The sequence below is a fragment of the Micropterus salmoides genome, unplaced genomic scaffold (genome assembly GCF_014851395.1).
Source record: "Micropterus salmoides isolate LMB-PRFRI ecotype aquatic unplaced genomic scaffold, ASM1485139v1 Ms_hic_scaffold_17, whole genome shotgun sequence".
NCBI classification, from domain to species: Eukaryota; Metazoa; Chordata; class Actinopteri; order Centrarchiformes; family Centrarchidae; genus Micropterus; species Micropterus salmoides.
In genome coordinates, this window is record NW_024040817.1 from 9,325,600 (window position 1) to 9,350,079 (window position 24,480).

General features: G+C 39.6%; 1 protein-coding gene across 3 annotated transcripts in view; it reads left to right on the plus strand.

Annotated features, from left to right (window-relative positions):
* The window catches only part of LOC119907966 (POU domain, class 2, transcription factor 2), a 73,903-nt gene extending 66,065 nt beyond the window's left edge, over nt 1-7,838 (plus strand). For 2 of the 3 annotated variants that reach the window (XM_038725694.1, XM_038725695.1), the window contains exon 17: nt 1,659-7,838. In XM_038725694.1, the coding sequence (XP_038581622.1) occupies nt 1,659-2,047 (389 nt within the window). In that variant the 3' untranslated portion in view covers nt 2,048-7,838. The remainder of the gene's footprint in view (nt 1-1,658) is intronic. The other variant, XM_038725696.1, reaches the window with a different exon arrangement.
* The last annotated feature ends 16,642 nt before the right edge of the window (nt 7,839-24,480 follow it).

Below are 24,480 nucleotides of genomic sequence, written 5' to 3' on the forward strand. Positions count from 1 at the left end.
TCCCTATAGCGTCGATTCAGACCGCCTCCTCCTTTTCTACCGCTGTTTTCGGCGTCATTCAAAGCCGGCCTCCTCCAGGCCATGTGTTGATGAGAAGGATACAGTCTGTTATGGAAACTGCAGCTCTGGCACTGTCGGCTCTGATAGAGTTATAGGCTGAAGGAGAAATGAAAGAGGAGCTTCGGTGAAAAGAGGGGGTTGAAATGAAGTGTTGACGTGAAAGGATTTCTGGTTTGAATCCCTCCGGGGACACACGCTATGAATGTTTACACTTATGGTGCTGTAATGGATAAAGGTGTTGACTATTACACTGGAATTCAAAAGTCTGCAGGTGTCACTCTGTTGCAGTGGAGTTCTGAGTGATAGGTTATTTTGCCATGTTTGCTGCAGTAATTTAGCATGAGATGCTTTTCAGAGTTGGCGTGATTCTCATTGCAGTATAATATAATGATGCTACAGCCTTGAAACATGTCTTCTAAAATAAACCTATTTAATTGTTTTTCTATGAACAGTATGCCACCTACTGTTGAGTTTAAATTTATTAATTTATGTGGCGGTACTTGGTTCTGTGTGACAGTCAACAGATGCTTGACTGACAGGATCACATAGGAAGTGTTCATTTTCACACTTTCACAAACATCTGACTTAATCTATTTCATCATCCTGTAGAAGTACACATTTCTGTGCATGTGCATGTGAAGATAAATAACCATCTACGTTGTTGCTGATCAATTATCTCCTTGCATTATAGGGTTGAATATTCATTACCTTCAAATGTAAATAGAAACATATTCATTTCTAAGGATCAGTTCACCCAAATTACAATCAAAACATATTTTCTACTTACTTGTAGTTGTTGTATCTGTCCATGGCAATAATTTTATCTGCAGGTTTTTAGATTTCTGTCTCTTTTTTTTCTATGAGACTTCTGCAATGAAATTGAATTTTGTGTGTAGCGCTCACAGCATAGAAAAATGTCATTTCAACATGAAAAAAGTGACAGTGTGTCTTTCCAGGATTAGTGTTAGAACAAACTGACAACTGTGTTGAATGGAACTACTTTTTACTACAGAAAGTGTGATGGGTGAACAGACATTTCATAATTTATACTTGCCTATCAGTCATTTATATTTATGCTATAGATGAGACAGTGTATAAAAGTTGCTTCACTGTTTGTGTTAGTAAGTCCACTTACTCTGCAGTCTTTTGTCATCATTTTTATCTGCAGCATCCAGGTTTGAAATGTTACCTTTTACTGACTTCTCTTTACTTTCTTTTTCTGCCCTCTACATTATTCTCTTTACTCATCTGCTCTGCCTGCTTTTCTTTCCTCTTCCTTTTATCATCTGCCTCCAATAATCCCTCTCTCCATCTTTCTCTTCACCTCCTCTTCTGTCCTTTCTGCATTTTTATTGTGTCCCATCTCTACCCTCTTTATCCTCTTTAATGCCACAACATCTGTTTGTCGGCTCTTCCTTTCACTCTTCTTCTATTTATCGTTTTGAATCCCTTTTTTTTTCTCTTGACTTTCTTGTCTTCCTGTCTTTATCTTTCCCTCCCACTCCTCCTCCTCTTTTCTTTTCAACCCTTGTCTTATCTCTCTTTCCATCTTCCTCCTTCCCTCTTCCCCTCATCTTCCTCTCTTCCAACCCTACCAGCACTGGCAGCCAGCAGCGGTCAACTGCCCATCTCCAGCCTTGAGGGGGGAGCTGGTCACATGCTTCTGGGTGGACCTGGGGGTCCGACTGTCCCCCCTTCTTTCCGCTCCTCCCTATTCCTTAACCGCCCCACCCTCCTTCCTATGGTGACCGGCTCTATGGCGACAGCCTCCACGCCTGCCATTGGACTGGTCAGCGGCGGTGGCAGCAGTGGTGGTGGATGCGGCCCAAGGCCCCCCTTCTCCCAATCTCCATCCCACGGCGCCAGCGGCCTCATGAGCCCAACCTCATGCCCAGAGGAGTCCACATCTCCTTGTTCAAGTCCCGCCTCTTTCTGTTCCTTCAGTGAAGCCTCACCGCCGCCCCTGGGAGGGGCCATGGCCGAGTGATCGCTGACTGACAGCCAAAGTATCCTATTAGAGGAGGAGGAGGAAGAGGAGGAAGCAGAGCGTTAAAGGAGCTTTAAAAATCTAAATTTACAATGTCGCCTTTCAACCAAAGCCATCTCTCTGTCTGATCCATCTTTGATTTCGTCTCTCTCTTTCTCTGTCTCCCCACTGAAGTCTTCTGAAGCCAAAAATATACACAGATTGATGAGGGGAGGAAGCAAAGAGAGAGGGAGGATGGAGAGGATAGAGAGAACTGCAGAACGGAGGGGGACATTTGAAACCAAATAATGATCTACTGCTGGAGAGGTGGCATTGAGGAGTGCTTTTGCTTGGCATCGAACACCGTGCTTTTTATCGGCTGGAGAAAAAATAAACTCGCTGAGGGCAGGGATGAGAAGCAAAACTGTGTGTGAGTAATGGGAGGCAAAAAGAAAAGACTTGTTAAACAAGCCTTGGAAGGTCATGTGGTTGCAACCAAATTTAAAAAAAGATGCTAGAAGAGAAAGACACACTTACAAAGATGAAAACCAAAATCTCCAAATACCAAAAACTGAAAACCAAAAAAGACACAAAACAACAAACGGAGAGAAAAGCTTTAGTTCAAACTTCTGACCTGTCCAGGATCAGTTCAGCACTCCATTTTACTTCATGCCAAACATTTTCCATTTTAGTCAGGACTTTCATTATTCTCATTTTTATTTAAGGATTTACAAAACATCTATTTTTCTATTATTTTCTATTCATCACTCTTTATGGTATTTCTTGCCATATGCGTAAGTTTAATGTTTTACAGCTGATCTCATACGCAGGATATCTACCTACCTCTCTCTTTACAGCTTTACAGTGTGAACCTACCTTACATTACAACAGGCAGTGTTTGTTTTATCCAGCCTGGAGTGGCAGATGGGTGGGGTTTACTACTATAATTAATAGCATCAGGTAAGATGCCAATCCATACAGACTGTAGATGAAAATAACTTTAAAAAGCTTTCTTGTGAATGCCTGAGGTTTCTGGTATTCATTAAATACCCACCCTTCTGGCACATAAATAGGATAAAACCAACCATATGTGAAGACCATAAGTTGATTTTTTGGGATAATTTACATCTTAATTTTCTCTTCATAAAGAAGTTTTCTATCAGGATTTTCATCACCATTATCATCATGATTATCATTATGAAAAATCTCATTGTTATCTTTAAAGTTGGCTCAAACTGACGTATACACACTGAACAGTATTTATACTGCCTACAAAGAGGATTCACACAAGCCACAGGCAGATGTGGACAGTCTTGGCATTTTTTTCAGCATTATTTGCCTTCTTTTATTTGTTATCAACCCATACACACCCACATCATCATCATGTCATCTTCCAGACTGCTCATCTACCACCAGACAGTCACTCTTGGATACCAAAGCATCGCCTCTGGCAGCGTTGTCTCTGGATTCGCCCGGGAGACGAGTGTCCAGACAAAACCTCAGCAGTGTCAAAGGGAAAAAAATACACACACACTACAAGCGTAAGAAAGAGTCCAAACCAAAAAAAAAAAAAGAACAAAAGAAAGAGGTGAAGCACCGGCGTTCCCCTTACTGCCCCCAAACCCCTGCCCTCCATCCCTCCCTCCCATCTGCCCCTCTCCTTTGTCTCCTAAGATCAGATCAAAGGGCCAAAAGAAAAGAGGAGAAGAGGAGGAGGAGAAGGAGAAGAAGTCAGGAGCGCAGGAGCCAAAGGTATGAAAAGCTGCAGGGGAAAACAAGAAGAAGAGGAGGAGGAGAAGAAGAAGGGAGAAGAGCAGGAGGAGGTGCGCTAGAAGCGGCGGACCAAAAAACCAAAAAGTAACCCAAAACCAAAAGCTACTACTACTGCTACTAGTTATGTATGAGTGACTGAACCGTAACTAAACCAAATACAAACAAAGAGTAGGAGGACGAGGGGAGAAAAGGGGGGAGTAAGGCCCTGTCTGTCCGTTCGTCTTTAGCTGTGATTGCTGTTCTTGTATCGACAGACAGAAATCGTTCCCTCCCTCCCTCTGCCAGCGACCTCGGCTTTGTTCTCACTTTCTTTTTCCTGGATGGATAAAATATGAAATAACCTCAACAAACTGACTTTGAGAATATATATATTTTTGTTTTTGCTTTCCATAGTGTGTCTGTTAATGATGTATGAATTTGTCTCATTGCTTTCTACTTATTATGCGGCGGGAAGGAGGGAGGGTGGGGAGGTGGTGGGTTTTGGCAACATGTTGCCTATTTTCATATCTTCTTGTCTCTTCGGCTGTGCTCTGGGTTTTTTATTTTTGTTTATGGTTGAAAATAACTGTGAAAATGTAGCTTCCGAGACTTAAAAAAAACAAAAAGTTTTTTAGTTGATCCAGAATATTGTGAAAAAGCCAAAACTGAAAACCAAAAGCAAAACTTTTTAGACACACAACCAAACCAAATAGAACAACCAAACCAATGCACAAGTTGTACGAGTGCTGAAGTGGGTGCGCATGCGTGTGTGTGTGTGTGTGTGTGTGTGTGAGAGAGTGTGTTTGTGCATGTATGTGTGTGTGTGTGTGTGTGTGCTTGTGTGAGCATGTGTTGGTATAAAGATAATTCTCTTGATACAAACCAAACTGTACAAAAAGACTCTGTTCTGTCACATTAACATGTTGGACAAACTAATAATAATTTTCTCTCAATGCTTATTTTAGACAGTTAAAAGCAAAACTCTGGTCCTTTTCAACCTCGACCCGTTTTCACACAGTTCGCCCATCATACTTATCGTCTTCAACTTTCTCACCTGCTGCTTGGAGTGCGTAGATGCAGTTAATTTCTAATAGAAACTCCCAAAAATTCTAATCTAAAAGTGAAACACAAAGCAGCATTTTCAACACATTTGTCATCTTGCAAAAAGATGTACAAATGCAGTCTTTTTAGTTTATTTATGATCAGATAACTTTTACTATTATTTACAGTCTGCTTCTGAAGCTTGACTGTACAATAGTTGTCATTAACAGATGTTTCTTTACAGAGTGAGAATTGAGAAGTGAATACATGTTGAAAAAGACATGCTTCTTGTGATGTTGACTTTGGTGATGATCTTCAGTCAACACTAAAATCTATCATTTTCCTTGAATGCATCACTAAGGGAAATGTTTTTAGGGGATAGTCTGTGATTACAACAGTATTAACACATGATAACAAAACATTGCCAAAAAATAGGTTCACTGTGAAGTTGCTTTTCATACATCGCACTGATTTTAATAATGAAAGTTAGCCAGGGGTCACCTGGAAAGTAAGAACCTTCATCAATAATGGAAGTTTAATTTTAAGTTAATAGGCTAAAACATCCAAATCTGCCTGCAGATTCCTTTAAATAGCTCTACAGTGAAGCAGTTGGTGGTATTTTTGGGAGAATGGATCACTCCGGTGGAAGGAAAAGACAAGGCCCAGGTTGAAAATAGAGTTAAGCTTTAATGTAACAGACAGAGGCAACCAATGATGAAGATGATATGGGAAGGGAATGTGGGGGATGCTGATGTCTGAGGCGGATTAAAGGCAGTTAACGTCCACTTTTAGAGGGAATGTATTAGTTATTTTAGGTTTTTGTAGGGGGAAAATAATCTATGTTCAACTGCTCTTACTTGTTGCTGATGTATAAAGAGGCTGGGGCTATTATCGTGACGACCGAAGACGATGACTTGATTTATTGAGAACCAAAAGCTTTAAAACTGTTTATCTCTCATGGGCTCTTTGTTGGAAAAAATGTATTTATTGTATGAGGGGAGGCTTTTTGGGGGATGGGAAAAACGGTTCGTTTGTATTTTATGAACTTCTCTGTCTCTCACCTTGTTTATTTATTGATTCTTTATTTATGTATTTATTGGATTCTATTTATGTCTTTCTGTATCTTTGTAATAGTTTTTCAGGGGTTATTGTGAGGCTTGTGTCTGCAGAGAGGGGTGTTCTTGAGATCACGACAAGAAGAGAAGATGCCAAAAGAATGTTTCAAAGCAAAACCAAACCTACATACTGCTGTAACCTGAGACAGAGAGAGAAAGTAGCAGGGAAACTGTGACGGAGGAAATGAAGTTTTCAAATTAGCTTTGTGGGGAAATTATCTCTTGAAGTTCACTGTCCCATGTTTCCCATATCATGCAGAACCTGGAGTGTGTGTTGCAGTTTTGTAATCTTCAGTCAGTGATGTTTACTTCCCCTTTAGCACTGATTTTAACAAGCTTTTTAAAATATTGTCATTATTGATCACCATCCATGGTGTCAGGTGCAGTACACAGCCAGTTGCACCAGCTCTTTATTAGTTCAAACTTAGCATAGTTATAACAAGTCTTTACTAAGTAGATATTTACATATCAATTGTTAAAATTGGTTGCACCACTGAAACTAGTTCAGATTAGTCAAAGACGTAACTATTTACATCCAGTAACTGTCAGGTGTTGCTGTTACATAGCTAACGTTAGTTCCGTTAGCGTGCTAATATATGACCTGTTTAGACTGATGAGTCAAAGAGCTATGGTCGACATAGCTAACCTGACAATTGATCAAAATACTTTTACAAAGTGATATAAACTTGAACTTTTACATTACATTTCGCAAAAATTACACAAAATAGCTGTAGCTATCTCTCATTACAAATGCTATTGTTGGTGTTTGTTGGATTAGCATAATTGAATATGAGTACTACAAACTCTGAAACTATTTCTTTAAGTATGCATCCCTACATTTACAGGATTACAAGGATTAGCAGTTAAGTTTTAATATCTAGATAACCCCTAAAACTGTCATATTTTGCCAGTTATGTCACAGCTTGTGATGCTAATGGTGCCTCCTGATTAGATGACACTACAGATGTTTCCTCAAACTGATTTACGTATTACTAAAGTCTTTATTACTTATCTTGTCACTACTAAAACGTCTTTTTTATGGTGCAACCTGATATAGTAAATCACTTTTACTCTAAAACTAGTTAGTGGTGGCTAAGAATTTAAGGACTTAACACACAAACTTGGTAATGGACTTTAGCTCTTGCAACCCGATCCTGGTGGATTAAATTTGCTGCTTTAGGACATTCCAAACAGCAAATCTGGCACTGGAAAATAAACTAAACTGACTGTTTGACCCAGCTCAATTTCACACACTCAAAACTGGTTAAACATGTCAGTGGTTGTCACATTTCCCAACTTTCGCCCAGTGTTTTGGTTTAAAATCCAACATTTCTGTCCTGTTAAGTGAATTTCCTCCGTTCACGTCTCCTCCTCTCCTCTCTAAAAAGCTTTCTGATTCCCTCCGTCCCACTTCAGGACGAGGGTTTTAACTCATACCTCTGATACTCTGATGAAAAAACCAAATAGACATTCAAGCTTTAATGACAAAAAAAATACAAAAAAAAGACGTGACTTGTCTGAACTCAGGAGTGAGGGATGTGAAACTGGCCCTAGCAAGTTATCTTGATGAAGGAGAAACAAAGATTTTCATTAACCAGTTGTTCCTATGGCTTTAACCTACAGAATACACCGCCATGTCCTCTTGCTGTTTGGAGTTCAGTGAAGTGCTAAGGATGTGGCTGTGCTTTGTAGAGAGAAAGGTGTGTGTGTATATTCATCACTGCTGTCGGAGGAAAACATTTGAACTCCAGGTTTCGTGTTTTTACTTAAAATGTGAATTTATGTTTTTAGTGTGTTGCTCGAGCATTGTGTTACTTGGGCCGTTAAAAATCCACTGCAGAGCTGAAAAACTGTGTGGATGTCAGATTAAACTTAAGAAAATACAAATTTATATTTTTAAGATTTGTGGGGGGGGGGGGGGGTTCTCCGACAGCAGTGCAGCTCTGTCTGTATGTGTGCCTGTGTAATCCGACTCGGCTGTGGTGGACAGAGAATAATACCAAAGTTTAAACTACCACAGTGAGACACTACACTACAAACACAACACACACACTCACAGTCATACCATTTGTATATAAACATTCAGGATTCTTGTTAGGGACTGTAACTGCTAAAATAAAAGTATCCAGCGCCTGACATTAATATAAAAACACTGTCAGATAATAAAAGCACTTCAGGCCTTGACAGTTTTCTACTGTAGTTCTTCTGTGGCTGTGAATGTTAATTTTACTACTATGCTCAACTTTCAAGTCACCGTGACATATAAAAGACTTTTTTTTTTTTTTTGGCCTTGAGAACACAAAATGTAATAACTGATAACAGAGTGGAAAAAAGGAGAGAGTAATTTCAGTCGATTTTGTTTGCCCCATGTTATCGTTCATTTATTTAGGAGAAATTTAAAAGAAACGTTTTCCTTTCTATTTTTTCTACAATGCAGCTTAAATCCAAAGGTTAAGAGGACAGCAAAGATAGATTTTACTGCTAAAGAAAAAAAACCTCAATAGTGAAAACCAAAGAGCTCCACTGTATCTTCTACCTTGATTTTCTTTTTCTCCACGTTGTACAACTCCTACGTTTTTATGATGGCTGTAAACTCCAAAAGTATTCTTTAATGTAGCCTAATAATGATGGTGATGATGATGGTGGTGATGAACATAAAAGATGAGACAAACACTGCTCTGTAAGCTTTAGTATCTGTTTTTTGGGTCCTTTTTTCTGTTTTGAAGTATGCTTACAATATGCTGTTTTTTGACCTCGAGGCTCTCTCTGTCTGAGTTGATTCTATAACCTGATTCTGTTGGAAACGTTTGGGTTTGAAACTGTTCTCTACTGTCCCTTAACTCATCGCTATCTGTGTGCCTGTTGTTTTGGGGGCCAGGGAAACGGGGACAAAACAAACCTGTAAGTGTTAGGAATAAAGTGCGAATTTAGACCAAAGTCATCTCCTGTGTCTTTGTTGTTTTTTTATTTATTTTTTTGTAATAATTGTATTCAAGAATGACAATGTCGAAATTGTAAAAGACAAAATAAGACCAGACATATGATAGAAAACAAAATAGAATAGGTCGATCTACTGCATATGAGTGTTTTTAATGCCTCCCAAAACGACATATACAGTATCTCACAAAAGTGAGTACACCCCTTACATTTTTGTAAATATTTGATGTGACAACAGTGAAGAAATGACACTACTATGTGAAGTACTGAGTGTACAGCTAGTATAACAGTGTAAATTTGCCGTCCCCTCAGAATAACACATCACAGTCATCAATGTCTAACCCGCTGGCAACAAAAGTGAGTACACCCCTAAGTGAAAATGTCCAACTTGGGCCCAAAGTGTCAGTATTTTGTGTAGCCATCATTATTTTCCAGCACTGCCTTAATCCTTTTGGGTTTCAGGTTGCCACTGGAGTCCCCTTCCACTCCTCCATGACGACATCACAGAGCAGGTGGATTTTAGAGACCTTGCGCTCCTCCACCTTACGTTTCAGGATGCCCCACAGATGCTCAATAGGGTTTAGGTCTGGAAACATGCTTGGCAGTCCATCACCTTTACCCTCAGCTTCTTTAGCAAGGCAGTGGTCGTCTTGGAGGTGTTTTTAGGGTTGTTATCATGTTGTAATACTGCCCTGCGGGCAAAGTCTTTGAAGGGAGGGGATCATGGTCTGCTTCAATATGTCACAGTACATGTTGGCATTCATGGTTCCCTCAATGACCTGTAGCTTCCCAGTGCTGGCAGCACTCATGCAGCCCCAGACTATGACACCCCCACCATCATGCTTGACTGTAGGCAAGACACACTTGTCTTTGTACGCCTCTCCTGGTTGCCGCCACACATGCTTGATACCATCTGAACCAAATAAGTTTATCTTGGTCTCAACAGACCACAGGACATGGTTCTAGTAATCCATGTCCTTAGTCTGCTTGTCTTCAGCAAACTGTTTGCAGGCTTTCTTGTGCATCATCTTTAGAAGAGGCCATGCAGACCAGTTTGATTCAGTGTGCGGCGTATGGTCTGAGCACCGACAGGCTGAACCCCCACCCCGTTCAACCTCTGCAGAGGTTGAATGGGGTGGGGGCTATCTAATGTCAGTACACCCCTCAGGTTAGGTAGGTCATGAAAGGTATCAATGAGGACCTTTCTGTTCCTCATTGATACACAAGCACATCAACCTGCTTGCAGATAAGGTTTCCGGTCGACATGCATACAATCACGCCCTGTGATGGTTAAGGTTGGGGTAAGGGGGTTGTCAATGTCTTTAACAGTTACATAGCTAGCGCTAATGATAAAAATAAACACTACAAAACACAAAAAACGGTCTCCTGGGTGAAGGTTGCCTAAATATCTATCATCCATCCTACCCACCACCTCGAAAATAGGATTTTTGTGGTTATATATATCCAACACCTGGTTGTTTTTCCACATGCACTGAAACACTCAATCTGGTTTTAAGCCCTTCAACGATCGACCTATGTTGTCATTTTCTGGGTGAAGACAGGCTGTCTAAAACACCCAAGTGCTGCATCAGAGAATGGTAGGGACTAGTGGCTACTACTGGTTAACAAAGAGGAGCAGTTGGCAGTTAAACATAATTTTCTCGAAAGACCAAAACAGAGCCACAAGGAACACCCTTAAGGCACTTTCAGGCAAAGTGTGGACAAAAAAGCCTAAATCTGTTCTACTATATTAATGATTTAAAACACTGACCCCGATGAAGACACTGTGAGGTGGAAACTGTAATTAAACCATTAACTGTTCCTGATTAAATAAAGGCTTATATATATATTTCTTCTCCTCCAGTGCCTGAACCTTTTATTTCAAAACCCCAGTTATTTAAATTCTGGACCACTTTTCCCCATCTCTCATAACACTAATATTTTATTTTAACTGCAAAACCAATGTCAGTATTTTCTCATTTCAGATTAGCTACACAGGGTCAGGAGATTAGTGTCCATTGGAAACAGCTAAAATATGTTGTCAGTATCTGCTACTACCACATGGTGCAGATAAGGTAGTGTTTTTGTTACAAGCTCTTAGGAAATCCTTTCTCTCTCTGATTCCTACTTTAAAACAATAAGACAATATTACTCTAAAGCTATGCTCGGAAAGACAGTCAAACATCAAATTAAGATCTTTCTGCTGGAAATATATTAATGCAGTCAAACGTCTTTCACTCTGCCATCTTTCCTTTCCCTGCACTGTTTTCTTCTGAATCCTCTCACATTTTTTGAGGTTTGTTGAGAGTTGCTGACATAGCAGGATGATTTTAAGCACACATGTTGAGGGGTGCCATTGGGGAGGGAAACCCCTGAATCATTCAGGGGGCCCGGAGAATGACAGGAGCCCTGTAACCTGCCAGGGATTGTAGATATTTAATGTTTTAGTGCTCTCTCTAGCTCAGAGGGTCCGAGATTTCTAGCGGCACTTCTGCACACATTCACAACTTATTTCTGCCCAATAGTACCACAGTCCTCCACAGTGCAGCAGCTGTAGCTTAAAGTGTGTTATTGTTTAGAGAGAGAAGATGGAACTTGTTTTCTTTCCAAAAAACTACATGCTTCCTTCTCCTCCTTTCCTATTTCTTCGTCTTCTCCTTGCTCTTTTTTTTCATGAGTTGGATCCAGAGTGGTTAGCAACTTTTTAATGTCACAGATCAGCCAAACCAAAATCTCACATAGCTCCTGCGATCTACAGTAAACCGTAACAGTGCATCCAACTCCACATACAGATGGCTTCAGGGTAAAAATGAGTTTTCTCAGTTCTCTGTCCAGCAAATTACTGGGTGCTGAGATATATGGTCAAATCTGATGCCCATTTGCACCAGTTACATAGTAACAGGAAAAACACACACTGTTTCATCTGAAGTTTATTTTCCTTATTTTGTCATTTTGCTTTTTAATATCACTTTCGTTTAATCTGAGGTTTAAGGTCTAAAAGGCCTCAGATATTTTACACTGTATTTAGTTTGACTTTGTCCCAGTTGTCGATGAAACATTTTCTACCATCATCTGCCAGCGGTGGTGAAATAAAAGGCAGATATGAGGCTTCTGTGTGAAATTGATGCTGTAGTTTTGACATTCAGCTGCCTCCCTTATGAACTGATCTCATGAAATAATGATGCTGCTATTGGTCCTGGGTGGTTCAGATCTGGGTGGCCTCGTGCGTGTGTTTCCAGGCAGTCCCAGTCTCTCTTCTGGGAACTAACATGTTGTAACCCACAGGTCCCTCAGGAGCAGCTTCGCCTGCTGCAAGGAAGAAACTAACTCTGTCTCTCTCCCTGTGTCTATAACACACACACTCAGCCGCTCTCAGTCCAAACTCCATCCTCGCTCTCTCATGCTCTGTTGCTACGTAACCATGAATGAACCTCTGTATTTGCTCCTTTACACACTCTGTGTGCCAGATGTGAATGAGCCAAATGTTTAAGAATCAAATTGAAATACCAGGTGTGAAGCAGCCGTGAAATAAGCAGCTTTAGTTTGACCACAGCACCGAACGCCTGGGTGTAGAGGTTGCAGAGTGGCAGGAATGACCTGCAGAATAGTTTCATAGCAAATGATGATAACTTGATCTGTTTCCTGATCTTGAGGATTTATTTGTCAGACAAACTTTTTTGTATCTTTTATGTTTTTGATATTTTTTTCTCCCTCCTCCCAAAAGAATATACACACAAAACAATATAACTCACAATAATAAACAAATATGTACCAACAGTAAACAACCTCTCAAAAAAAGTACATAATAATGAAGTAAAAGAGCAAAATACCAAAATGGTACTAAAATAATGTTTGGTTTTTGTTTTCTCATAGCACCCTTTCAGAAACTGGGTTTGTTTTGCCCATTAAATCTCCTAAACTTTCTAAAATTCTTTGGATTTTTCTTAAATTATATGTAATTTCTTCATATGGAACAACTCATTAAACCACATTAATACAGAGTGTGTGTTGCTGTGTTTCCAGCAACAGCCAAATATATATCTATATATCTATATCTATATATTGTGGGAGGAAACTGTTCACTGTGACTTCAGCGGTCAGCATGGGCAGTATGATGAGTTGCAGTGTCCCAAAAACCACTAGATGGCGTCCATTCACTATAAAAACTATAAATGATCATGATAACACAAGAGCCTCACCTACTTCAGTGGGAACATGATTTGTTTGACGTTTTTAATTTTACACTTATGAAAATTAAAAAGAAATTAAGTCATCATATTTTCTGTCTTTGGGGAAATATTTTTAAATGTGGTCTTAATTTATAATCATTTATACACAATGGCATTTGAGTACACAGTATCTGCATATGGAAGATATAGATTTTTTTTTTTTAATACTAGTGAGGTGCAATATTTAGTTTGCACACTGCTACTTTTGTGACTTGAAGGACAAATTGACACAACACGTAAAACTAAGAAATACATGAAAAAGCTGAGAAGCATGACTTACCACAATGAGACAATGGAAGAGTTGTTTAGTGCCAGAATTTAATGATGAAGCTATCTAATGTCAGGACTTGAAAACTCTAGATGTGTTAGCATGTTATCCCATTACAGTCATGAAAACAAAGCACTCTCCATCTTTATCTGAAGGCTGAGAAATAAAATAAAAAACACCACCTTGAATCACATTCCTTCCACCACATTTCAACTAAAATACTCTCCTGTAATAGATAAAAGCAGCCTTTTAGATCCTTAGCTCTTGTCACGATTATTAGGCATAGTTACAAGAATTCTGCAAATCCAACGCTGGAGCTTCTTTAAAGAGAATGTTATTTTCAAGGACATTAATCTTAGTTTACTGTCTCACTCATTGCAAGTTATTGGTTAAGAGCACTATGTAAGATCTCTGCAGAGTATTGCCTTAGTTTTCTGTGGAAACCTTATACTGTATCTCCAGTTTAGTAGATATTTTTATTTCGCTTCAGCTGCGTATTTAAAAAAATAAATGTAATGTAAAAGCAAACTATTTCTCTCTGAAATGTAGTGGAGGAGAAGCAGAAAGTGTCATGAAATGGGACAACTCAAGTAAAGTACTGATACTTCAAATTTGTCCGACAAACTCAAAGCACAATGGTCAATCAGCAAAAGACATACTTGTTAAAGCTGTCATCTGCACTTGCTACTGCAGACAAACAATCTATTTTATCTGCTCTCGGTCTCTGTTATACTAAATGTAATGAGGTTTTGTCTTGATTTGAATCGTAAATTCATGTTGTAGCAGTTAGAGCGTTTTGCTACATTTCACATGTAACTGTCTGTGTTGTAAAATCGGTACAAACATGTCACGCTGATTTGAGTTACTTTGAATATATATTAAATTTACTGGACAAACTGTGCACACTACATGCTCTAATGCTCCTGGATTGTTTTTGTGTTTGTTTAGAAAATTATGTTTATTTAAGGTAATCCTCAAATTATTTGTGCTTCAGTTGATAGTCAATTATTGATTTCTCAGGACCTGTCTGGATGACATATGTTTAGAAGTATGCAGATTATTTACGTGTAAAAAATGTGTAATGTAAAAAAGACAGTAAAAGTACTCAATTCAAAATCCTACTTAAGTATGTAAGTATTATTAGGAAAATGTACTTAAAGCATAAAACTAAAAGTACTTGTTCTGCAGAAGAATTGACCTTGTAGCTGATAAATGATCATATATCACATTATGAATTGTCAATATTGATGCATCAATGTGTAAGCAGCATTTTACTGTTGTAGCTGCTTGAGGTGGAGATAGGTGTAACTACTTTATATACAGTTAAGTTTTGACCAGTGGTTTGCAACCCAAAGCTTCACATGATAAATCTGAGGGCTAGTAAGGTTATTAATCTAGTAAGTATTAATTTTCTGGACTTTTCTCTGATTATTTTAGACAGAAATTAAACTGTTTGATTAGTTTAGAGGGGAAATGTCTCCTCGATGGAACAGCTAACAACTCATAGACAGGGGAGACCGGGTATGGTTGTAACATGGGGAGAGTTGTAACAACACCAACTCCACCTATTAGAGATAAGATAGGAGTTATGTGATCATTTCAGTATTTACCTACTTACTCAGGACTGTAAACAGGTACATTCAGTAAGTAAATTGTTTGACCAAGACTATAATTTGTTTAGTATCTGTACTATTACAGATAAAATTGTTTGACTTACATTAGATTGAAATGTAGTTTCTTTGACAACATGTGATGCATTTTTTCCACTATGCTAACACAGCTAGCTAAACATTGGCTGACAGGGGTGGGGTGGGTTGTAACACGTCTTTAAAAAGTGTGACAACCATCTCCTATACATACAACTAGAGACTTTCTTGATTTTAATATTTTACAGAGTGCCCTTTGCAGTCTGGGCTCACCAAGCCTGCACTCCAGTGGTACCAGCATTCATTTGTCACCACTGTGACCAGTACTTCCCAGTCACATGTTGTCACATATGTTGGCATGTGTATCGTCACTCAGTGTTTTCCATACTCCGTCTCCGCTGGTGGAGAGGGCAGAGTCAATTAGACATAGTCTGTTGCAGTGAGAGAGAAACGTTCTTCTTTTATTTCACTATACCTGCATATCATACCTGCATATCATGTGGTGTGAGTTAGATCATATGTTCAATATGATCTAATTGTTTTAATGCAAAATCTGAATAAGCAACTACAGCTTTAGCTCAATGTATTAGAGCAACTTTTCCCTCTGAAGTGTAGTGGAAAGTATAAAGTAAGAAAGATTTAAATACTCAATCAAAGTACGAGTACCTCAAAAATTGTATAATACTTGAGTAAATGTAGTTGCTTTCCACCACTCTCCATGTTTGGTGTAATCAGTGTTGCACAGATCAGTCTGGGAGCAGACTGGTTTGGTTAAAGTGTCAGAAGCCTCCCTCAGATCGGGGTTTCCCCTCCTGATTGTCAGGATTGATGGATTTGGTGTGAACCAGCCTCCAGATTTGCCCCCCGCCTTCCTGTCTCTGCCAGAGAGCACATGGCTGCACGCCTAAAATGTAAATACGCAAGCCAACACAACACCACATCTGCTTCTGACGTTCGACTGTCTCTCTGAGGTTCTCTAATCCAGACACCTCCAGACACAACGTCCCTTGGTAACCGCCGTGATGCACACAGTCACTCTGTAGCTATAGAAACAAAACTGTGCTCTTGGAGTGTGTGGTAGGTGGCCGGCTGCTTGCGGTTGGTTGGTTGGCGCATTGTCGGTCTGGCTAATCACCGCAGTCCTAGTGTGATGTCTGTTGCCATCACGCTCTTGACTTCAGCCAAAAGGAGCGAGACTCTTGCATATTGCTGGGCCTATAGGCTGCTTCCCGCCCAGGCCAACCCCACCAACCGGGCCAAACCTACACAAACACTGTGCCAGCCAATCTCAACCCAACTCAGACAAACTCAGTCTCAATCCAAAGCCAACCAAGCGTAACTGTGTGCAGCCAAGCCCACCACACTCCACCCTGCCTTAACCCAACATTTGATATTTAATACTCGAGACATCATTTTGCCAACACTCTCCTCCGCAGCGATTTATAACTGCAAACAGTGGAAGAAATCACCCTAATTGTAGGTGGCAGGATCACCCTGTGGGTAGAGGGAGCGTTTTGTAACTAAAAGGTCAAAGACTTGATCGCATCGACGACTGATTTGTCTGTCTGTCAAGTGTTTTTGTAAGACAATAAACCGCAACCACTCAGTTTTAGTTACTTTGGATAAGACTGGCAGCTAAAAGCCAAAACCACAAATATATCTAAGTATAAAAGACAATAATTTAAATGCAAATAACTAGAAAATGATAGAGAGGTTTTGTCTTTTGAGTAGAGGGAAAAACTAAGCAGCCAAACTTTCTCTGTGACGCAATTTTTCAAGTTTTATAGGACAGAAAACAGTCAAGTCATGACTGTGGAACTGGCCAACAAAACACTTTGTCAGGCCCTTAAATTGTTTTTATTCAAATATAGAAAGTAGACTGAAAAAAACAATCTGAGTCAGAGTCATCCTAATCTCTTAGTACTGTAACTATAATTTGTCTGAGACATGCAGGTACAGACAAGTGTTGACATACAGCAGAGCCTCCCATGCCTGTATGGTACAAGACAGTAGACTATACATGTCAGTCTAAATATATACATTATATTCAAACAATAAAGACACAGAGGATGAGAGGAAAGGGGGGGAAGAATGCTGCTGAATTTCAGATCTGTTTTCTTGTCAGCAAGACATGTGGAGAAGGAAACAGAACAGAGAAAGGGTCAAGTGATGAAGAACAGGATCAGAGGAAAAGGGAGAAGATGATATCGAAAAGGAGGTGAAGAAAGAGAAACTGAGGTGGTGAGTTAGGACAGATAAATGCAGTGGGTAGTGAAGTAGACCTGTGCTGGAAGACAACAAACCTCCCTCAACAGAAAGGTTCAAAACTTCTAGTAGAGATGAGAGTCGAAGCAGGAAAAACACAAGTTACACACTCCTGCGCCTGCAACTTTTGCATCCAAGCCGCAGACTTTTAGATCAACACTGAACAAAATCTAAGCACCTCGTTAGTATTTTCATTGGCCTGTCACTGTGTTAGTGCTGTCGACTTTCAAATTCTTTTCTGTCTCTGCTGTCAACAGACAGTAAAACGTATGAATGAACCAGTGTGAGATTCTGGAGGGCAAAGAGCCTGTTAGCATCGCAATCAATACTAAATTAAATGTGACTTCTAATTCAGTTTGCTGAGAGTGATTTATAGTCAGTTTTGGTGGAGATTAAGCATCCTGAATAGTAAATTGTAAACTACTGCAGTGCTTTTTAAGACTTATTGTGTTGCTTGAGAGTGATTTTCAGCCAGATTGGATGGAGACATTTTTACTTGAAGGTGTAATTTTCTTAGCTTAACTTTTGTACAGCCACTTTCCACTTGTTACTTGGTTTGTCACTATTATGATAATACTATAATCCTATATCTCTATATTCTTTAAATCTTGTGTGAGTAGGTTACTCACTGTCTTGCTGTGTGCTTTCTACTAAAGTTGTAAGGTTTTGGTAAAAGTCACACAATAGTCTCAATTGTTGTATTGGTGAGACATTTCCTTATAAATGGCCTATTGTTTGCTGATAGGTTTGCTGAAGGCCACAGTAGCAAGGTGTGTCTGTTATCTTGGGTTGGATTTTTTTCTGCTCTGTAGTTTATTAGATGTACCTTTAAACATGCAATGTTAGCTTTTTAGTGACTTCACAGCAGTAGCAGCAATCTGTAAACACAACACTCATGTATAATCACCTTTTTAGTTGTTATGTTAAACGTTACACATCCAGCAGTTACGTAGCAACATTAGCATTCATTTGTAGTTGTGTTCCTGGCCACTTGATTAATGTCAGTCCAGTATTCACTCTGCTTTTAGCTTTGTTTTGGTCTCTACCAACTCCTAAGATTAAAAAAGCCCAGTGAATATTGTAAATACATTCATCAGGCTGCAAAAACATGATATACCAATGCAGCTACATGTTAGCTGAATGTTTAAGCAGGCTATTATTTGCTAACACATTAGCCTCAACAACATTTTAAGGCCAGTTTTTTTATATTAGGTCTGTGTGTCTTTGTTAAGTTGTTCTACTTCCTAGTGGCCAAAATGCATTGATGCAACCCATAGTGTAAATAAACTCTTTACCAGCTTTATTTATATACTGCACATGCCCCAATAACCCACCTGACTGAACAAGTTCAAGCATGCTACCTACGGACTGCTAAAAGTAATTCTGGGAAAATACATGCAGCAGAAAGGAACATGATTGATGATGTGCCGTCTTAATACACCACATTGCAGCTTTCCTTTAACATACAGGCAGTGTGTTTCTTTACTGACGCAGTTGACGGAGCTGTCTGGGTATTTGGGGAGTGTATTATGGGCGGAAGCGGTGCGTGGTGCCAATAGGAATAGGAAGAGGGAATTCCTCCAGAGATAGACAGAGGAGACTGTTAACACATACACACTGAGCTCTATATAGACTGACACCGTTCCACACATACCTTGCTCTCACTCTGACTGACTGGCTGCCCGACTTTCTAATCCTCCCTCCGCTCTCTCTCTCACTCTTTCTGCTTCCTCTTTCACCGTCGTCCCCTTCTCCCCCTCTCTCCGTCTTGCCAACTCACACTTCTCTCCCTCACTCGCTGATTCCTCCAGTCTCGTGTACTGTGCCTCTCTGATTTCCCTTACTCATGTTCTTCTTCTTCTCTTCTCAATCCATTTCAGACTTGGCACACGGCCACAAATAGGTCAAATATAACTCTCACATTCCTCTCTGCAGTCACTCTTCCTCCTCAAGGACTGAATGTGGCCTCTATCTCTCTCCACATTAAAGGTTTATTGAATGTCACTCTAGCATGCGTCTGACTTGCACCTATTTAAATGCTCCCTTTTTTCCCTTTGTTCCCACCACTTGGCCACGTAGTGAGCGTTTGAGGATCCCCTGTGCTATTTGTTATGCCAGGGAACAATCTGCCATGGTTCATTAGTGCCAAAACTATTGAGTGAGCACAAAACATTTTCAAATGGTAATCATTCTGCAAGTCAGAATAACAGTGTGACAGATTCATAAAGCTCAAAGTATGTTTTAGGCATTAGTCCTGAGTTCAAGTCCACATTTGCTTACTGAAACTCTGAAGCATAAGGAAAATGATAAAATCTCTTCTTCATCCTACTTCTGTCTTCACACAACAAAATTGTGCATCACAGCCCACATCTGAGCAGGAGTGGGACAGACTGTTCTGTTCCCTTCTGTTCATAAACATAGCATAGCATATGACAATGTCTGTACTGTGTGATTTGCTGTATTGGTTTGTGGTTGTGATTGATCACAGACAGGGTTAGAAGAGACAGAAAGCTGTCACACAGTCCCCTAACCATTTTTCAAGAGCTCTCTTTCCCTTGTCCACACTAAAACAGGAAGATAACGTTTTCATAGTCATCACAATAGCCTTTTAACAAGGAAGTAAACGAACTGTGAATCACTTCTGAGCTGACAACGTTGCTCTCAGTCACCGACGAGCTCCACTTTTAAAAGCCAGTGATTCGGTCAGTGACAGTGGTGATTTAGTACAGTCAGTTTAGGTAAAAGAATTTTTGACAAACCTCTATTTTTTCAGTGGAAATTTGTTTCAATGAAAACTGGTGACAGTGAGATCTGTGAACTATCCAGTGTGTAGGCCTAGAGGGGACACTGTTTCTGTGTTTCTGACGTGTATATGCTGAATGGGGAAATCAAAAGTGAAAGAAATGGAGAATGGCATCCAACACAGATCCCCAGCTGAACTCAAACCAAGAACATTGTAAATACATGGTCAACACCTCAAACCACCGAGCCGTCCTGTTGCATTTATCAGTGTGGAGAGTACTGCAATCGAATTTCCATTTATCTCGATTATATTGGGGTGGCGGGCATGAATCTTGAGATTGATTCTTTAAACCCTGGTTAGACACAAACCAAGCTATCTGCATGGCTACTATTATGTCAGGGAGCAATATCAGCTCTGTTTCTTCAGTCAAATTTAGTGATTCAACAGCTTTTGTGAGCTGAAAACCTACATAAAAATAAAGATTATTATTATTATAACACTCACCAGTCTGTACTTGCATGTTGCTATTGATCGTTTTCCTTGGATGTTGATTTGCAGATTGATTCTAACTCTGATTTGCTCTGATTTGTTTTCTGTTTGCTCAATTTTGACTTTGATAATCTGCCACAAATGATCAGCTCAGTGCAATTGCTAATTTTAGCATATGAGATGGCTTATTATTGATTACTAGTTAATTATTCAGATAAATCTTGGTCTGACTGTATGCAGATAGGGCTTCAAGGGGGATGTTCTCCCTGAAATTCAAATGAACCTGAAACGTCCTCTGTGACCTCCTGAAGCCTAATAACAAGCTAATGGAAAGAGCTCTGCCACCCCTCTTTCTTTCCTCTATACATTTGTTTTCCTTTTCAGGAACCTGCTCTCTCCTCCCCCTCAACCTTCCCCTTTTTAGCCCCCTCTCTCTCTTTCTTTCTCACTTCTCTCTCCTCCTCCTCCTCCTCCTCCTCCTCCTCCTCCTCCTCCTCCTCCCCCATTTCTTCCATGGCCTCATCCTCCCCTCTTTCCTCCATTTCTGTCCTCTGTCTCTTCCCCAGCACAGGAGCGTGTTAATCCCATTACACATGTGTGAATACCAGCTGGAGGAGAGTGGCAGAGAGAGACAGACAGAAAACACAGAGAGGGAGAGAGAGAGGGAGAGGCAGAGGGGGAAAAGGGAACAGAGAGTGTTTGTGTCCGAGTGTGAGTGACTGCATACTCTACGACTGTGTCTGCTTGATGCAAAATCCCCTCATGTAATGTAGTGAAGTTTACGGTAATATAATGTTATGCATTATAATGAAGTGTTATGTAGGAGTTTTTCAGTTTTCAGCTCTAGTACTGCAGGGGATGACGTCATCATACAGGTGCTACACAAAGTTGTTTTTTATTTCAGAGACTGTAATTTACTTACCAATATTTTTTGGAGAAATGCTAAAATATCTGTATTTGTTCCTAACAAGAGTGTTCAAATTTGTAACATTGTAAAAGTCTTAAACCTCTTTAGCCCATCAGAAACCCACCAAAATTTCATTTCATTTTTAGTGGTGTCCTTCTATATATTTCTTTTAAAAAACGACCAAAAATGTCAGGATGAATTTGGCTTTGGGGGATTCATAAAATGATGCACAAGACATGTCAAATATTTCCGTTAGATGGAAGTGCACTTATTTCAACTGCATCTCACAATCATCATCAGCAAACTGAGGTTGGCTCAGTTTGAACAGACACTAAACAAATCCCTGGGAAAAGCTAGTGCCTCTTGAGTTCAGTCAAAAAGCCTCTTGGAGTTTTAATATTTAACCAAGTGTAAACATTGCACAGTTTAAATGAAAAGCTGGAAGGACAGAATACATAATCTACAGTTTATACTACATAGTACTTTGGGCAGTGTGAAATTATAAGAAGGGAAATAAAAAGGGAAACTGGTTGTTAATGGCTTAAATGCATGCAGTTAAAACCTTATTTTGTACCATCTCTCTTATACATGATTTAAGTGCCTGTGCTGTCAAAACAAAAAGTTTTTCAAATAGCTAAATTTTTGATTTGGTTGAAAGACGGCAGGTAGCTTAGCAAGACCACATGGAAAACCTCGTTGAAAAATGAAGATGGAAATGACAAATGGTTATTTTTGTTGGCTCAAATGCTTCAGACATTAAATCGCTAAAATGGGAAACCAGTTCTAAATGTATGTACTTTTGTCACATTTTAATTCTGGGAAAACATAGTTATTTGGGAATTTGACAGTGGTGAAAGAAGATCTTTCAGATTAAGTACAAGAAATATTATTATTAGTTAAAATGTATGCAAAGTATCAAAAATAAAAGTAGTCATATTGCAGGAAGATGGCCCCAATAATATGTTTTGTTTTTATATATTATTTGATTTCTATTATTATTGATACATTCATGCAGAATTCTAATGTTGCAGCAAGCCAGTGAGAAGCTGTTTTAACCTACTTTATATACAACTGTGTATTTAATTCTAAAACATATTTTGTATGTCCAGTCTTCTATGTAAAATTAGTCAAGTTACTAGTAACTACAGCTATCAGATTAATTGAATGGACCTCTGAAATGCATTAGAGCAAAAGTATAAACCAGTATAAACTGGAAATACTAAAGTAAGTACCATAAAATTTTACTTAAGAGTAATACTTTCTTTCCACCACTGGAGTTTGATGAGGAAACATTTCAATAAAATTGCAAGTGAAACTCACACATTGTTTTAACTAAGTTTGGACTGCACTTTCTCTCCTTCTGACTACGTTCAAGTGCCCAGGATGTTTAAACAAGTGCTTCTCAAACAGTTTAAAATGACATTTTCCATGCTTTAGGTGCTTGTTTTGGTTCTGACATGGCCCGGCTGCTCTTGATTCAGGGCCGGTTGCTGGGATGTTGGGGAGGCGTTGAGCCCATGAGCTAGACAGTGCAGACATGCCCAATGTGGCTCCTGAAGAGTTCAAGCGCCAAGAAAATAAACAAGCCTTTTGATCACAAAGGGCCCATTCACTCTCTCTCTCTCTTTCTTTCTTTCTTTCCCTCTCTCCCCCTCCTCGTCCACTTACCCTTGGTAGTTTCTCATCTCCTCTCCTGACCTCTATCTTTTTTATCCTTTTTCCTTTCTTTAAAACCTCTCCACATGTGTCTCTTTGCTGCATTTTCAACTTTCTTTTCTATCGTATCTGCATATCCGAGACTGTCCTCCTGCTTTGACTGAAAGGCACGAGCAACAGAGAGACAGACCTCCACGGAGAGACAGATAGACATCATCTGACCGGCCAGGGGGCAGACAGACAGACAGACAGAAACGCAGACAAGGGCCTCCTTATTCCACAAACATACGGTCATGGTGCAGAGCAGAGGAACACAACATGGAAAATGTTTTCATCACTCTATCTTTAGCACAAAACACGAACAGGGACACAGGCAAAAACTTTCCCCTCCGGCACACTCAAACGTTTTCTGCTGTCACGAACACACTTGCTGCCTCATTTTGACTCTACTACTCTGTGTGTGTGTGTGTGTGTGTGTGTGAGAGAGAGAGTGTGTTTTCTTATGCATACAGATGGGGCTGGTCTGAAAAGGCCTCTCCCGTTACAGTTTTGTTGTTGAGAGTAAGTACTACGCACCCTGGGTGTGGCTCGGTTACCATTTGCCCCCTCAGGCCTATTTTCCATTTTTAAAACATGCCACATTTCCTCAGATAGAAAACACTTAGAAAAAACAAAGACATGAACGTAGGTCTATTTGGTTGGGTTTGCTAATGGGGCAAAACCTGAAAAATACCTTATCTTCACATTGTGAGCCATTTATTTAAATATGATGCAGCAGACTTTCATGCTTTATTCACAATATAAATGTACATTTATTTGATTTTTCCCCACACACTAAAAATCACTGGGTCAAAACCATCTCTATGCAAAACAATGGGGTTTTTTGGATTATAGTTAGCCTTAGTTTGGGTAAACAGGCAAACAATAACTTACAAAAAAAACAGTAAAAATGGGTCAAAACTATTTTTATTAGCCATTTATAGTGGGTAAAGTTAGCTCAGTATTGTGTCAGTGCTATATTAACCCAATGATTTCAAGTGTGCAACAGCATTATCACCAAATTCCCACTGATCAGACAGTTATAACATCCTCCATCCATTAATCCTGCCATTCTTATGTATCTTCATCATTTACCAATCAGCAGTGATTGATTGCTCCTGTTTACTGATTAGGGTTATTACCACCTCTGTAATGAACTGATAGTGACTCTGGTGATCAATTAGTCCCAGTCACCCAACCAATTCACACGTATATAGCCATCAGATCTCCTGCTGAGCTTTTGTTGCCATTGCTTTCACATGCAGCTGTTGTCTGCATCCCCCATCCGGGCCATCGTCACTACAGACGCTCACTCAGCATCCCTCCTGTTTCATCAACAAACTATTATTTCCACTACAACTTTTCAC